Raw genomic sequence first — 17530 nt, 5'->3', positions numbered from 1 at the left:
GCCTGTTAAAGATAGCGTTTCCAAAAGTAGCACTAGGATTCCTGAAACTTCTGTTTAGATCCATCAAGATCTACTTACTTGCTAAGAATGTTTAGCCTAACTAGAGTGAGTGGGTGAGTGTGTGTGTGTGTGTGTGTGTGTGTGTGTGTGTGTGTGTGTGTATTTTTTAAAAAGCAGATGGTTAGGAATTAGATGCTGTCGAGTGCCTTTCTCTTGTTTTTAATTTAAAGTCTGAAGTTCACCATTCTTAAATAGTTTTTCCTAAGGGAAAAATAAGTAAATAAAGCTAGAAGAATGTAAGTTTATATTATAAACTATTCTGTTATTACTGTGCACTGTTAGGATCACAAATGATTAAAGTCTTACCAGCCCATACTTCAGAGGTGTTTTTAGAGTTAGAGAAAATTCAGAATGATTATGGAATCAAGGGTCTTTATTCCAAGCTCCTATTGTTCTGTGATGATGATTTTATGGTATTTGAATTACGGTGTTAGCCAGCAAAATGATATGTTTTTACGGTTTTACAGTATAACCTTCAAATCCCAGATGTGTGTTTGAGAGCTGTGTCTTCAGTGTACTCAAAGTGTTGTGCTTCTTCAAGTTAGAGAATTTTGTCAACTTAAGGGTATTTGCTTCTCAGCGTTCCGGCTGTGAGAACTAGAGGTGTCATTCACTTGAAGGGAGCAGATGTTAAAGGTTCTTGCCCCTGCCTCCCTAATCCCAAACACCCTTGAAGAAGAGAAACGTCCTATTACCCAAATAGGCATCTTTCTGATGGTGAGAAAAGGCGGTAAAAGGCAGTAAATCTGCCTTCTCATTATGAAGTGCAACAATAGATTGATTTATGAAGAAAAGCAACTGTTGGGTTTATATGTGTGCATGGAAATGTGGGTTCCTTTAGAGCCTTAGAAGCAGTAGCTTTCCTCCTGTTCTTGACAAGAGTTTAATATTACTAATACGGGATGTGTTGATTCTAAATGCCACATTTTTTAAGGGGGTACATTGAGAAGAAAACAAACAAACAAAAGTCCACCTCCTAATGTTTTCGCATGAGCACAGTCTCTTAAATAGGCTATGTTGTTGCTATTTCAGTTCATTTTCATTAAGATCGAGGGGAATTCTTAAAAACAGTTTTATTTTTATGAACTTTGTGTTAGTACTTAACACTTTAAATAAAAGTGAGTGTAAGTATAGCATATTTAGATGTTAGGCTGTTTATAAAATTTTCAGTTTCACTTAATGTGTCATTTTCAGCAAACACTATAAAACTACCGGGTAGACCCACAGTAAAGATAATTTCAAATTTCAAGGGTAGGGGAGGTCATGTTAAGTATTTTGTGTTGGGTTTTTAAGAAGGTCTTTGTGCACTTTAAAATCTTTTAAATAAGTCTGTGTTACCTCTTATTTAGTAAGAAGCTTTGTTAGAGGATTTCTATTTAACTTAAAAGTTAAAATTTAAGCTCTAAGTCAATTTTGAGCATAAAATACAAAAATCTGGATGGTCTCTAGATAAATTGATATGATACTGGCCTTGTATATTTAGCACCTAGTACTCCAGAATTTGAAATCTATGTGATATAATTAAGATTTGAGCATGCAGATTACAGAATTCAAACTGATAATTATCTATAGAGTTGATGTTAAAGCTCATCTCTTTCAGTAAACATTTATCCCCAATGTATGTATATTTCTAAATTGTAGTAATAGCTGTGCTAACATACTATGTACAAGAAGGTACGTATAAATACTTGAAAAACTAAAAGAAAAAGAAAAGTATTATTTGAATAAAGGTTCTGTTCTTTTCTTTTACCGCTATGGCCTACCTTACATAAATCTATGTGCACATGCATGTGCATACCCACACCCAAGGAATTGTAGAGCGCTCTGATCTAGAAGAAAGGGATTCAGTGTGTTACCTGAAAAAATGCACTGTTATTTTAATTAGGAAGATACAAGGCTTGTAAAGACTTATTCCTTGCAACTATCAACAGTCTTTGTGATAAATAATAGACTGATAATGAGAAATGTTGCATTTTGACCTGGTGATGATTGGATAGTTTTAAATCAATACTTTTTTTTCCCAGTGGACTTTGGTTATTTTGGAAGTCAAAATACCATGGAAATAAAGGTCTTGGCAAATAAAACGAAGTCTTGATGCCGCTGCTATGATCGTAAATCTAAGCTTCACATTTAATGGGGAAAATTCTCTAAGATGTCCAAAGATGAAAATTAATAAAACTTCTTGACATTTGTGTAAGTCTATAAAGATTCTATAGGTGTCAATCAAATGCTCTTTGGCCTTTTTCAAGTAAACCATTTTTTAAAAAGGTCTAAAGTTAATGAGAAAATGCAATTAAAATGTCTTGTCAAATGATCTCTTCAGGTGTATCTGTGTTTTACTTCATTTCAATTAATTACTATCTTTATGATACCCTGAATTCATTCTATTTAATAATTTTAAATTTTATAATCCAAAGCTGAGAGCTTATCACCACACCACATATAACGTACTTTCAGGACTCTGTTCAATTCAACACTGCCCTTATAGAGCGAGAGGAATATAATATTTTACATTATTTTGAGCGTCCTGCGCTCTGCACAGGTGGGTTATTTCACAAGCAACTGAATAGTTGTTCTGACAACAGTTTCAGGATCTTACTGTTAACTGATGAGCAGTGGTGTTTTGATGTTCATTGGTCAGCTTCAATAATGGTTATTTATGGGGCAATTCCATGAGGAAACTTGTTTTTTCTTTCTCTTTTGTGCGGCATTACAGCTCTAAGCCCTCTGACTTGTAACTTTTTCTTTCTCTACCCTAATCCTCAAAATACACAAGAGAGGGGGGAAAAGGACCAGTTAAAAGATATGTCTCTGGTATTATAACTCAGTGGTATATTTTATGGCCAGTTGTGAGACATGACTTCTCACGGTCTTTGCTCAAGGGATAGCAACATGCTTAGAGGTGGTGCAACTGTAAATGGCCTGTTTCCAGATGATTTCTCATTCTTACAGCTCTTAACAAGTGAGGGATTTTTGGAACACATCTGGTACACCATCTTGCAACAACCGGATTTTTTGAAAGATCATATGTTCTGGCCACAATAGTCAGTAGCAGCCTACTGACTATGAGAGATACAAGACTTGGGGCTCTTGTGTTTAAAAGACAGGAAACTAAAAGAAAATTATCGCCATCCCTACGTGTGGAAAAGGGTCTCCTGGAAAGATTTCTAGACCCTTGTTCCCCAAGTCCATTTCGTTTCCTAATGGGATTCTGTGTTCTCAGACAGGGCACAAATGGTGACACATTTAATAATAGCAGCAAAGAGGACAATAATAAGGAAGAAAGCAAATGCAGTTGTTAAAACCAGAGGCACCACAATGTAAAGCCAATTATCTTGGCATCCAGGATGATTTTGTCCGTAAGTTTGAATAGGTCACAAAAATAAGGACCTTTGCTATCCGCAGAGACGGTAATTCTTAGGATCTTTCTCTCTTACCAGCAAATGATGGGCATGACGATAGCTTTTGATAATATAAGGGCCCAGCAGGCTAAATACACTTATAATTTAACATCAAGTTCATTTAATTTGTCATAATAGCTACAAATGGAGAGGGTTTGCCAAAGAGAGATGGGGTGTCTCCCCCGTGGTCACGGACTTGAGTAACTGTCCAGCTGTAACTTGAGTAACTGTCCAGCAAGTTGTAGCTGCCTATTCCAGTGTCCTTTCCCCAATTTCGCCTTGTTTTCAAAGAAAGACCTGTTGGCAAATTAATAAAAGCAATAAATCTATTTTTTTTCCCTGGAGATTATGTATAGATTGTATGGAAGAGTTGAGTAACAAGACTAGATCACTTTAGAAGGCAAATAAAATAAATGATCGTAGTGGGTTGTCTGATGTCAGTCTTCTTGATCAGTACCAATGCCATTCTAGGAGAAAAGTCCTTGCTTTTAAAAACAAAACTTATCGAACTAGTGAGGTGAGTACCCAGGATCTCTTGTAGTATCGATTGGACAAATGTTAGAAGCAATCGACACAGACGCACCCATTCAGACCCAGGGATGAAGTATTTTGTTTTATCACTGGTTTGCCTTGGGTGCCAATCGCAAGATATCCCTTAGGAACAGAGGGATATTCAGGGCAGCTTTCACAGTGACATAGAAGACTCTGTTCCCTGACTGGTGTTATAAAAGGGTGTTAGTGTGTTCAGAATACTGCTTTAAATTAATTCCACCTTTTCAAGGTTAATAGGTGTAGTAGAAAGAGAACTGGATGAGAAGTCAGAAAACTTGGTGCTAATCCACCTAAATATTACCTACTGGCCACTTAATCTTATTGTGCTTTAGTTCCATCAGCAATAAAATGGGGATAAAAAATATGTCCTTTTGTCTTAATCAGCTTGGGCTGCCATAACAAAATACCGTAGAGTTAGGTGGCTTAAACAACAGGGATTTATTTCCTACTGTACTGGAGGCTGGGAAAGCCAAGATCAAGGTGCTGTCTGATTTGGTTCCTCTCTGAGGGTTATCTTCTTGACTTGGATCTGGTTACCTTCTCACTGTGTCTTCACATGCTGGGCGGGGAGTGAGACAGGGAGCAAGCTCTCTGGTGTCTCTTCTAAATAAGGGCACTAATCACATCATGAAAGCCCCACCCTCATGACCACATCTAAACTTAATCACTTCCCAAAGGCCCCATCTCCAAATACCATCACATGGGGGTTTAGGACTTTAACATAGGGATTTTGGTGGGACATATTCAGTATGTAGCACTTGCCCTTCTCATGGTAGAGCGAATGAAATAATATGATAAGGTTACACAAAGATATATTAAGAGGTTAGAGTTATTGACTGATGTTTGTCCAATTGGATTTTCATATACCTTTCTATATAATAAAGTTTTGTTCTTGGGGTGCCTGGGTGGCTCAATTGGTTAAGTGTCTGCCTTCGACTCAGGTCATGATCTCAGGGTTCCTGGATCCAGCCCCCTGCCGGCTCCCTGCTCAGTAGGGTGTCTGCTTCTCCCTCTGCCTCTCCCCCTGCTTGTGTTCCCTCCCTCTTTCTCTCTGTCAAATAAATCTTTAAAAAAATAAAATTTTGTTCTTTTAGCATGCTTATTTTGAAGCAGGTATTAATGTAAAACTGAAATAAAAGTTCTCATTTCTAGCTTTTTGACGAGTCACTCTTGCATCATTCTTGTTAGATTAACTTAATGTAAGTGTTATTTCACAACTTTTAAATCCTTAGTTCTTTGCTTAACTGTGAGCTTACCTTTTATTGAAACAGCTATCACAATATGTTAGCTATCGATGGGAATTGGTAAGAATGGATGTCATTTTTCTTTAAAAATGTATTAAATGTATACTTGAAAGTTGAGTTGGATTATCCTCAGTTTCTTACAGAAGGTTTCTTACTACTAAATAAGGTTTCTTACAGTAAGTTTCTTATTACTAAATAAGGTAGTTCTTTTTTTTCAGTTTTATCAAGCTATAATTGATGTATCAAATCATGTTACACACCTTAAGCTAATACAGTGTTATAAATGTGTATATTGTGAAATGACTGCCACCGTAAATTCAGTCCACATCCGTTATAAATGAGACAGTCTTTTAAATGATACTATATGCTAAGAAAAAAAAAGTGTCAGATGATTATTAATTTGTAGTGAAGGAAGCACTAAACTGACAAGAACCTAGTAGCTCAGTCATGGAAATTGAATAGAGACGTAAATAAAAGTATATTTACATTTGTGTTTTCTTTGATTAGTACTCACCCTTGACATAGTCTTTCTGGATATTTGTGCAAAAAAAGAGAATTTTTATTGCAGGCTATGTGTTTTCTTTTTCTAAACAACGTAGAAATTTTGTGAAAAAATGTAGCAATGTGTCTAAAATAATTTCTGTTTAACTGCTTAGACTGTATTCTCTCCCTTTCCCCTGAAGAAAAAAAAAGGTGTACGTTATTCTTCCCCTTTTTCTTTATTTTGATTGTTTTAAAGATCCAGTTGAAATTCTGGTCATAAATATATGTTGCCTGTGAGAAAAGATGGAACTTTTATCTTCTGATTACCTAAGGAGGAAGCCTGCTGCCAGTGTTAAGAAACAATGCCAGATTTTACCAGCCCTCTCGCCTGACCTGCCTTGATAGGTGTTCTCTTTTGAAGCACTTAACTTGTAGGAGTTGTAAACATGTGGTTTTTCTTACTTGTCTTGGACAAAAATAATCCTCCATTGAAAATCCATTACAAAATGATTTTGCATAGCCATTTAATGTTGAAGATTCCATTGCAAATCTTGGTAGGCCATTGTTTTGGTAGTAAAGATATATCTTGTTTTAGGCAAAAGAGGAGTATGTGGTCTATTGTAAATAAGAGGAGCAACCAAATGTTGATTAGCTACCACTGGAAGAGTAGAGGGCTAGGAGTTTTTACTTTACTTCTACATGAGGCTCAGTGCCCTCACTATATGAGGACATTAATGCCTAAGCAGTCTTCCCAAAAACCTACACAGTAAGCAATAGAACTTAAGATTTTTTTTTTTAATCTGAATAAAGTCAGGTTTTTATTAGATATTGGGAAAAGGCTTGAGCAGGCAAGGTGAGAGATTTCTAAATTTTAACACTCAATGAATGTTTGATATGATAGTGATTGTCATAGAATTTGAGTTTTTTTTAAATTTAAATTCACTTAATTAACATGTAGTGTATTATTAGTTTCAGACGTAGAGTTTAGTGATTCATCATCAGTTGCATGTAACACCCAGTGCTCATTACATCATGTGCCCTCCTTAATGCCCATCACCCAGTTACCCCAGCCCTTCACCACCTCCCCTCCTGCAACCCTCAGTTTGTTTCCTATAGTTAAGAGTCTCTTAAGGTTTGTCTCCCGAATTTGAGGTTCTTAAGACTAGACTTTGTCACTGTGGAGCATGCCATTTAAAGACACTTCATGTCTAGTGTTTGATTACTCAGGAGGTAAGCTAAACATGTGACTTTGGGTATCAACAGGAAGAAGTCAAAAGTTTTTTTTTAGTGGGGAGAATTTTGATATTTCAAAAACAAGTATCAAATTAGTAATGGGAAAAATCAGAACCTCGTTGAAGTTCCCTGTATTTAGGTTTTGGCACATATACACGTAAGGAGGGGAAAAGAGGATGCAGTAATCTTTTCAGTCCTTGGGTACTTTAAAGACCTTACTCTAGCTCTGTTTATGGTGAATATTTTAAAAAATAAACCAAACAACATTTTCTAGGTTATAAAATCATCCTTGATTTGCATTTTTGGAGAATAAATATGATTTTATTTTCAAATAAAATACAGACTGAAAGTGAACAACAGCTCCGTTCGGTTGGATTTGATAAAATAGAAGACTGTGTCACCCTCATCTAGTAGCAGAATGGCTTTTTGAACAGTTACCATTTAGTTGAATTCTGTCCTGGTCTGGCTAGGTAAGTTTAAGGTCCATCCACTATGACATGATTTTGTACATGCTTCTTAGATGTTTTTATTGAGAGGTAATTGCATTCTTTCCGGGTGTTTTCTTGCAAAATACTTTGATGAGTATGCAGGGATGCTACTTCTGGATACATCAGTAAGTTTCTAATTTTTCTCACGATGCTTTTTTTTTTTTTCTCTTATGCTTTCTTAGATTTGTGATTCTTTCCAAAACATGCTTTTGCATTTAGAGGAAAAGAAATGACTAACATAGTATCAGTGGTGTTTTACTTGGAATTGTCATTAATATCATTTGTTTGAACAAAATATGCCTGGACCCCCCACACCAAACCCACTTAATCAGAATTTCCTTATGTATAGAATGCCCCCGACTGATTCTGATGAATATCCATGGCTGCAAATCTCTGGAGCCTTGATCATTGGTTCTTAAAAGTCTGGTTGGTCCCCAGAACCGTGGCAGCAGCATCACTTGGAAACTTTTTATGGAATCTAGGTTCTCATCCCTATCCCAGAATTATTGACTCAGAAACTCTGGAGTGGGACCCAGCTGTCTGTGTCTTAACAAGTCCTCCAGGTAATTCTAATGCCCATGAAATTGTGAGACTCCCTGTCTTTGATCATCCCAAGGGGTCTCCTTGGCTCCAAAACCACAAATCCTTGTCCTGGTTACAAAAAGCTTCCAGGACATTGGATTTGCTGCCCATCATTCAACAGTTTATCCTTCTCCAATCACCTCTGTTGCTTTAAAGTTTCTCTTTTAATATTGTCGGTGAATTAATGTGTCTTATACCATAAACCTTAAATGCTTTGTGGATCAGGCATGGTGGTAATGATAAACATTGAATGAAAGCCTTTTTCTCCTGTTGTATTATGTTCTTTACTCTTCGTCAATTTTCTGAGGGTTGGTAACTGGATTTACTAACCTTGTTTGTGGTTAAGAAGCTAAAAGAAGGCTGCCTGCAGGTTTGGTTCTGGCATTGGCATGAGGCTTGAGACAGATGGATCAAGTTTAGCATGGGGTGGTCGGGGAGATGGCCACCATCCCCTCTTGCTTTCCTGATTAGTGTCACTCTCAGCAAATAGCTCTGGCAGAATGGCTCCTTTAAGTCCAGTGCAACATGACTGGTCCAGCAGGAGGGGGAATTAGAGCTCTCTCCACTCACTGTAAGGAAACCTCTTTTTTGGCTCCCAAATGGTTTCCAGAGCTATCAAAATAATACCATTTGCAGACACTTTTCATGGCTGAAAAGAGCAACTTGGAGAGGAGAAATGTTTTGCAGCTGGGCATTGCACATAACTGCTAACTGAATGCCCTTGCAGTGTGTAGCTCACTTTTGTGGCTCAACAGTGGAAGAGCCACTCAACAGAAATGAAGAGTCCCTCACACAGGCGTTTGTGCTTGTAAACCAGCTTTTCTTTGTGGGCCACAGACAGCAATGTGTTGGACGTTATACTGCAAAGCTCAAGTAAATCTTGCAGTGGTAAAGGGTTGGTGGCCGCCTGCCGCTCATTAGAGATCCTGTCTGGCTCTTTTCCTGCGGAATGAGTGGTAGATTGCTGACACCTGTTTTCCCATCCAGCCTGAGGATGTGAAGTGTGCATTAGGAATGCTTGAAAGTGCTTCCTTGTGTCCGAGTCTGGATCTTGGTGTTGCTTGCAGAGAAGGGGGTTGGGATTCAGTGCTGAGAAGAGAGATGAAAAAAAAAAAAAATCTGTGGTGAGAAAACTGCATTATCAACTGAACTGAGATTCTCCTCCTCATTTAGTGGCTTCTGATGGTGCTCTTAGTTTGTCTTCCACGTGGCCCCGATAACTTGGGTCATCCAATGAGCGAAGTCAAAAGAAGAAAGATAATGTCCTGTACGTGAAAAGGCCTCATCTATGTCTCAAATAACAAGTGTATAGTTGAGACTGTGAGCACATTAGAAATGGGATAGAAATAGTCCAACATTAAGTTATTTTCAATTTGGCCTAAATACGTAAAATTCAAGTGTGTTGATGGTATGATCAATTTCTTTGCACACTTCTGTCCATGTATTTGTTCTTCCCACCTTTACCTACTGTAAAGCCTCATAAAAACTGGCAGGTAGAGCAGAGGACCTAATGCTCTGCCTTCAGTCCCAGATGCAGAGTGCCTGCTGTATGCAGTGCATTATGCTAAGTATGAGTGGATAACAAGCACAAGACAGACCCCCGCACCCCTGCCTTTTCAAGTCCCTGCAGTCTACTGGAGAGGAAACACACACATCAGAGGCAGCATAACAGTGCAGCACATCAGATAAGCAAACAGATGAGATCCACATTTTCAGTGGGTTTGGAGAAGGAAGACAACTGTGAGTTGGACAGGTAAAGGAGGATGTGGACCTTGTTCCGGGTATTAGGGGATGAGGAGAATTTATGGTGAGAGAGTGGGGCATGTGTGTGATGCTCTTTCCCTGCATACATAGGCTGTGGATTTAGAGGGTGGTGTGTGTGTGTGTGTTTAAAGTAGTGGCAATATTTCCCATTGACTCATTTGTGGGACTTGGCCAGATCTCCTTGTGAACATTACCTCCATTTGTGAACTGTGGATGAATGGGGTTAGAGTTGGGTCATGGCCTTGGACCAGAGTGAAATTAACTGGCTCGTAATGTGATTGAACTAATGACCTTGGCCTCATTACCACTATGTTTTAACCAGTTGAGTCAATCAAAGATTGCAGAAAGGGTAATCAAGGTAATCTTTTTAGAAAGAGATTTGGATAGCAGCAAACACAGGAGTGAAATCAAAGCTGTCATGTCAACACCCAGGTGTTTGTCTCATCATCCTTGAGTTTATATACTTGTTTCTGCATCTAGTAAAAACATGGTGGACAAAACAAAAAGGATACCGTGATTCTCCTGTGTCACTGTTTTTGGCATAATGCAATGTGTATTCATTTTTCTTGCACAGCATCGGACGGTTTTTGCAGAGCAAAGTATTTTTGAGCAGTGATGTTGTTCTTTAATTTTAGATGTGTAGTGTCCCATAAATTTATTGATGATGGCTTTCTCTTCTTCTTTAAAGTCTGAACAACCCAGCCCTGCCAGCTCCAGCTCCAGCTCCAGCTCCAGCTTCACACCGTCCCAGCCCCGGCAACAAGGTATCAGTATCTCCCAGGCAAACGATGGGACATTTTCCTCGTAAAACATCTTAATGAGTTGATTTATGGCCTGTTTTCTACTGTTTTATTATTGGAATGATAACTTGGCTTTTATGCAGTTGTATTTATTTCCCCTAGGCATGCACTTGAGTATTGTTCTGATGTATGAGGCCGGCCTCTAGAAATTCCTCTTTTTCCAGTCCCTGCCATCAGAGTCCCATTTTACAAAAGGATTATAGACGCACACAGCCCATTCCGGGGAGCTCCCAAAGGAAATACAATAGCAAAAGCTGGAGTTGAGAGGCCCTGACACAGAGAAATAGGTTTTTACTCTCCCTCCTGGAAGTCTTTCATTTTATTTATTTATTTTTTTTCTGCAGATTAATAGACCTGTTTTCTTTGGCAAGTGTTAGTTTGCTGTCTTTAAAATTTATTTTCCCTCTGCTTGAGCTTAAAGAAATTTAAATTGAAAGAAATCTAATAAAGAAATTTAAGCCAGAACATTAAATATATATTTTATACTTTTTGGTGTGTGCAAATCTTCAAGTAAGGTCTCCTTTTTTTTTTTTTTTTAACATGAAAAGTGAGATCATATGAAGGAATAATTTGTTCTTGAGCATCATGTTGCACATGACCTCTTTCATGGACCATACTCAATTCCTGATGGCCTTGTATGTTTTGAAAAGGATTAAATTGTTGTATGTATTTGGGCTAAGGCTAAGCTTCCAGGAAAATATATTTTTTATATTTTTATATTATATATATTTATATATATTATATATATTTTGTATATATTATATATATAAAACTGACCATTTTGGCTAATCAGATTTCTTGTTACACTGACTTCCAAAGGTAGAGAAATTTCGGTTTTGCAAAGTCTGAGATTGCAGAGAATCAATACTTATTTTAGAGCCGATTTAGTGAGAACTCAGATATTCATGTCCTAGATTAGGCTTTAGGAATTGCCTAATCCAGAATAAAAGTGCCTCTCTCACTTTCTTGATTGCCTCCACAATCTCTTTAACATAAAAAAGAGTGATCTTGTTTTCATCACATTTAGAGCAGTCAAGTGAAAATAAGCCACGCTGAATTTTGTTTTTGTTTTTTCCCCAGTTATGTCCAAACTAGTTATGACTTAATTTTTTTCTCTCCCATCTAATACTGGATACTCTCTTGAATTTTCTGGGCACCTGACTTATTATATGGTTTTATTTATGCAAATATATGCTGGTGTTTTGCCAGGAATTTCTTAAAAGATAAAATAAAAATCGGCTGCATAAAATTGTTGCTTGAACAAGACCTTGTGTCCAAGATCAATATGAAGATCAGAGATAGGACATTACACCATGGAATTGAAATACTTCATAATCTGAACTTGACTGAAATGCTTGCTTGACCTGAAATTGACCTTGAAATAAAAGGAACAGCTAAACCTTAATAGATCAAAAACTACCACACAAAGGCTGCATTGCCAAGAACAAGTTACAACCACGGTGATTTATTAGCCTCAACTTTTCAATACATGGATTAACCTAACAAAACATTCAATTTACTAATAGATCTTTCTGTTCCTTTTTAGGTGTAATTTTTCTTAGGGAAGAAAAAAATACATAGAAAAACATTCCTAGGAAATAGAGATTTTCCAGTGAACATCCTGGGGCATCTGTTGTGATGAAAACAGTAGTGTTTTGTTTAGATGTTACAGTCCAGAAACTACCAAATATGTCTTGTCAATTGTATAAATATATATGATAGTGGGGGTGTTTTTTTTGGTTTTGTTTTGTTTTGTTTTTGATTTTTTGGCCAACATTCTGTGCTGGATAGCAGTCCCCTGTGTCCAATATGACTAAATGTGTATGAAGTCATGTGTTTGATTGTGGTACACTGTCATTCCTCAGGTCCTTTAAGGTCTATAATGAAAGATCTGCATTCCGATGACAATGAGGAGGAATCAGATGAGGCAGAGGATAATGACAATGACTCCGAAATGGAGAGACCTGTAAATAGAGGAGGCAGCCGAAGCCGCAGGTGAGTGTGTCTTGGCAGGAACGCAGCTCCCTGTTATGGAATCATGCCTTTTCCCCAGACTTACCAGTATATAACCACGGCAAAGGTGTGCAACACCAAAAACAGTGGCAGAAAATGGTCACATTCATTTAAGCTGGGTCACCTAGGCATGCTTTTATTCCTCTCTCCAGGGAACTGTGTGTATCCCTTTTCTCAGACAGCGAGGTTTTTCTCCTCTAAAAATTCTATAGGGAAAACATCCTACTAGGAGTTCTTGTTTTTGAAAGTCTATGCCAAGGTAGCAGGACTGACTGCTGAAACCAACTCCGTTTTCATTTGAAGAGTTTGTGTAGATCCATTGCTATAGCTTCAGAATTTGAGGAAGCATGTTTGCTGTTAGTAGTTAGAAATACGTAATTGGCTTCAGTGAATTATGTGTGTGACCTAATTAAAACTAGGATCACCTGTGTGTGTTTTCCAGCAAATAAATTCCTTTTAAGTGTGCTGACAATTAGGTTCCTTAAGTAGCTTTAATGCTGTGAGGCATAATTCCACATTATAAGATGGTAATTCATGTCACTTATAATTAATAGTCAACTTGAAATTGCCTTGAGGGTTTTATTTCTTTATCATGAGGAAAACAAATAGGCATGCTTACTTTAATGTGTTTGAGTAGAAAAAATATGAATCTACTTGAACTTAAAATCCAATTACATTTATAATACATCACATTAAATCTTTTCCCATTATCCATTACTGTGTGGAAGGCCCTAAAATTCCTCAAAAGAATACCATCTTAGTCCCAGCTGGACAGATCGGATGTTTACTAATCGGTAATTCCTTAGTGTTCTTTGAGAAGGGCTTCCCGGAGTATATACGCCTTTTCAGATCTCCCAGTGATGCCTGTGGCCATAATCAATACTTATATCCAATACCTCTTTCTCCACCTTGTCTCCCAAACTCACCCATATATATACATATATATATTTTTTATTTTTTTTGAATAGGAGAAAATAAGGAGCCTTATCGCCTTGGTGTTATAACATTTCCCTTTAGAACTCTTGAATCTGACAAGAAGGGAACTAACTGGTAGGACAGAAAGTCTAAAAATGGACTGGAACGTGGCAGTGAGCATATTTATAACCACCAAAATCCTGACTGCTGGCTGCTCTCAAATTTACCTGATGAAAAATGCATGACCTATTTAGCCAATTTCCAGTTACTGTTATTTAGAAAATCTGGATATTCCGTGATTGGCCGTTGCCCACCCACTTGCTGCCCCCTGCCCTGAGTCGGTGCGGGTCAAATCGCTCAGGCTTGTGCGTTGTCTGATGTGATCCCCGTTGTTGGAGATTCGCTTCTTTCCCCCCACCTGACATGTGCTGTTAGTACAGCAGCGCCAATGTAACATTTGGTCTTCCTTGCACTTGTGAAGTCTCAACTGTTTAATCAGTTTAAATACTCAGCCTTCCACTTCAGTCAAGAAGCATTTTAAAGCAGCGCTTCAACGGAACACTTCATTAATGTAATTTAGTTAAGAAAAACAAGTTCCATCAGTTTTTGCTAAAAGGATGTCCCAGCGTATCCTTTTCATTTCCTATCTTGTATCTTGTCTATCTGAATATATTATAGAGCTGGAATGTGATTGCCTATTCAGAGCAAAAGAAAAACTATCCTGATTTCTAAAGCATTTTCTGTTTCTGAAAAGAATATTATATTAGGTGACTGTATAGCCAAAGAGAGCAAACACTGAAGGACACTTCAGAAGGAGGGTATACATTCAGTAGAGTAGAATAAAGAAATATCTCCTACCCTGGCTACAAAGAAAATTCTATTTTGTTCTGAAAGGAAAAAAACAGGGGAGGGGTGATGTTTTTATATTGTCTTTGGTTGTTGAAAGATACGCTCTTTCTCGAAAGCAGTTATCCCAAACACACTGTCTCTTCATGTTGCTGAAGTATATTTCCAATGAATTATTGTAGCAGTGGTCAAGACTAGGGACAGCCTTGAATCATTACACGGTAGAAATAGTTGGTGTGGGTCTAGCATCTTGGGCTTCCACTCCCACAGCCTGGGTTCACCCATAGCAAAGAGGCAGGAGGAAAAGGAAACTAAAGGGTAGTAACCTACAAAATATCTGATTTTGCTGACCTGGCAGCTTGGGTAACATGCTTGGTGATAGCAGGTGGGTGGAGTTGGAGCAGGGAGATATAAGAATAAATGGGGCCAGTACAATATAGCCGCTGAGCACCAACGTCGGGTACCATAGCCTGGGTTTGAATCCCAGAATCGCCCCTTTTACCTCTCGACCGTAGGCGAGTGACCTAGTTGAAGTCCGTTTCTCATCTGTTGAAATAAGGGTCATTAAGTGAGAAATAGGCGCTAAAACACTTAACACGGTTCCAACCCAGAGTAAGCACCAGTATGGGTTAGCGGTTGTAGGAGTTGCACCAAGTTTCTGGTGATTAGTGTTTGGATTCCTTGCTCTCTGCGCCTATTTCCACAGATATTTCAAGAACTGTGTAGACTGATGCATGTGACTTCTGTTTCTTTTCAGAGTTAGCTTAAGTGACGGTAGCGACAGTGAAAGCAGCTCAGCTTCTTCACCCCTACATCACGAACCCCCGCCACCTTTATTAAAAACCAACAACAACCAGGTAAATTGCTGGGTTTGCACTCTTCAGGACTCTGCCAAACGAGGTGTGATCATTTTTACAAAGCACACAAAACTTTTTATCCCTTAATTTTAAACAAAATTTCTCTCACTATCAAATAAATGGGAATCTACAACCTTCGGAATAAACACATAGTTGGGGTGAAAGAACTTTTGTTGTCATGGGAAAAGTGTGTTCCATCGGATGGGTTAATTATATCAACGCAGGAAGGGACGGTGACAGAAAGTGTTGCTCATTTTCTCCTGATCCCCGTGGGGTTTTTTTCCCCCCCTTCGGCAGTAAATAGGCTAATTTAATGAATTAGAAAGAATATAACCTTTGGAGCTAGGATAAAGCCTGGTTCTTTGTTTTACTAATTTACAGTAATGTACTGGTGGGAAATTAACTTTGAACTTTTGATTCTCAGTTTCCTCATCCATAAACGGGGATATTAATACCTGCCTTGCTGACTCTTGGAACAATGATGAACACTATATTTGTAAAGAGCAAGAGGCCATGCTCATGCCTACTGGGCACTCAGTTGATGAGAGTAGATGTTTATTATTATTATAGGTGCTCTGCCCCTGTGTGCTCATCCAGGAAAAGAGGGTCATCATTTGAAATTGTAAGGAATAGTTAATAAAATGCAGAATAAATAATGGTCATTATCGTTGTTATGAATCAAGCAAAAAGGAAGCCTTATTAATTTAATAGTCAATTCAGAATAAAGTTATTTGGATAAGGTCTAGGCAAAACTTTGAAAGCTATGATGAAGAGCTTTTGTTAAATGATTAAGAATGGGATATTTTAAATACTAAAATAAACTAATTTCAAATATCATGAATATTGTAAAAGCCTCATAGTGCATTGAGTTGATACACTCATTTATGTAAGCTATTCTTATCTCTTTGTTTAGGCAGATTCCCTGTGACCTCTAAAATAATTGCTTAATCACATTACCCTATGAATATTATGAACTTGAGAATGAAAGAACTGAGCTTCTCTGAAATTATTCTCTTTCACAGATGTCCTACAATTTTAAACAGCCTTGTCCTTGAATTTGTGATCTTTGCTTTACTGGGAAATGTGATTTTTATAGCTGAAGATTTTCTTTTTAAATTTTGCATAAAGCATAAGATCTCTTAAAATTTAAAATACCTCATTTATAAAGTTTATCCACAACTTAAAGCCTTCATTATGGAGTAGGAATAATATCAGTGTTCTCTGCCTCACCATGTTCATACAGTTTCTTTGTGGACTACATGTAAATGCAAGCCCAGCCTCATCATCTGTTACAGACTGGCTGGCTGTTCAAGGAGTTAGTACATTCTTACTCCTTACCCTACCTCCCTGCATCCCTGCGTTCCCCAGCTCCAGTGCCAGTCGTACCCTTGGCCCGGCCGGCTCTCCCCTCTCACGTGGCTGCCTACCGCCACATATCAAGCACTTCTGGGGCAGGTGAAGAATAAGGGCATAACCATCACTGCCAATCAGTTGGGAAGAGCCCTGGGCTGGCTAACTAGCTAACTTGAGTTTCTTTTGTAAATCTGTGCTTCCGTATAAGCTGGCAAAGGTTAGAATTTGGACTTTGAATATATTTGCATATTTAATTTAAGCCTCTGGAACCCTGATTTCCGCTTCCGGTGGGGAGTGTGTTAGAACCAGGGTCCCTTACGGGCAGCAGCAGGGCACTGTCAGGAGTTAGGGGTATTAGGTAAGCCCCTCCTTAAGCCCCTTCAGCTTCATTCCCAGTCAGGGTTAAGACTGTGCTTGATAAATAAATGCAGCTCCACAAAGCCCCCATCTTGCCTTTCAAATCACCCTCGACACTTCCTGGATGGGCAGGCTTGAGCTGACTTGGCTCAAGTCTTGGCTTCAGGGAAAGGTTTGGATTCTTTGTTAGTTTTTTTTTTTTTTAATACCTGTCTAGCAAAACGAGACTAAAAAAAATGAATGGTATCATCTATCTGGTGAGGGTAAAAAATTACTTTATCCAATTAGATAGCATACCACTGGTTTCTTGGCATATGTTTATTCGACAAATGTAGCTTCACACATATGAATCATCAATCTGTCAGGAATACTCAGTTATATGTCACTTCCTCCATGTACCTATAAGCATAATAAGAAAGTCCATATGCTTTCACTTTTAGCTAGTCTAGGGTAGGAAATAGGTGTAGTACCGCAAGAGCACTTACCTCCTTGTTGCTGTCTTGGAACAGAGAGCAAGAGAAGGGTTTTAAAACTTTGTTTAGTATTGATTTCTTAACCCCTCAAATCACCTGCTTCGGGTCA

The 17530-nt window shown here is 38.1% G+C and overlaps 1 protein-coding gene across 3 annotated transcripts in view; it reads left to right on the top strand.

Moving 5' to 3' along the window:
* MLLT3 (MLLT3 super elongation complex subunit) overlaps positions 1 to 17530 on the top strand; it is a 283363-nt gene that overhangs the window by 250422 nt on the left and 15411 nt on the right. For all 3 annotated transcript variants that reach the window (XM_036082628.2, XM_078061284.1, XM_036082627.2), the window contains 3 exons: positions 10496 to 10571; positions 12473 to 12602; positions 15139 to 15238. In XM_036082628.2, coding sequence (XP_035938521.2) covers positions 10496 to 10571; positions 12473 to 12602; positions 15139 to 15238 — 306 coding nt within the window. The remainder of the gene's footprint in view (positions 1 to 10495; positions 10572 to 12472; positions 12603 to 15138; positions 15239 to 17530) is intronic.

The sequence above is a fragment of the Halichoerus grypus genome, chromosome 14 (assembly GCF_964656455.1).
Source record: "Halichoerus grypus chromosome 14, mHalGry1.hap1.1, whole genome shotgun sequence".
NCBI classification, from domain to species: domain Eukaryota; kingdom Metazoa; phylum Chordata; class Mammalia; order Carnivora; family Phocidae; genus Halichoerus; species Halichoerus grypus.
The sequence above is the reverse complement of the archived record's forward strand: the minus strand, read 5'-3'. Positions and strand labels throughout refer to the sequence as shown.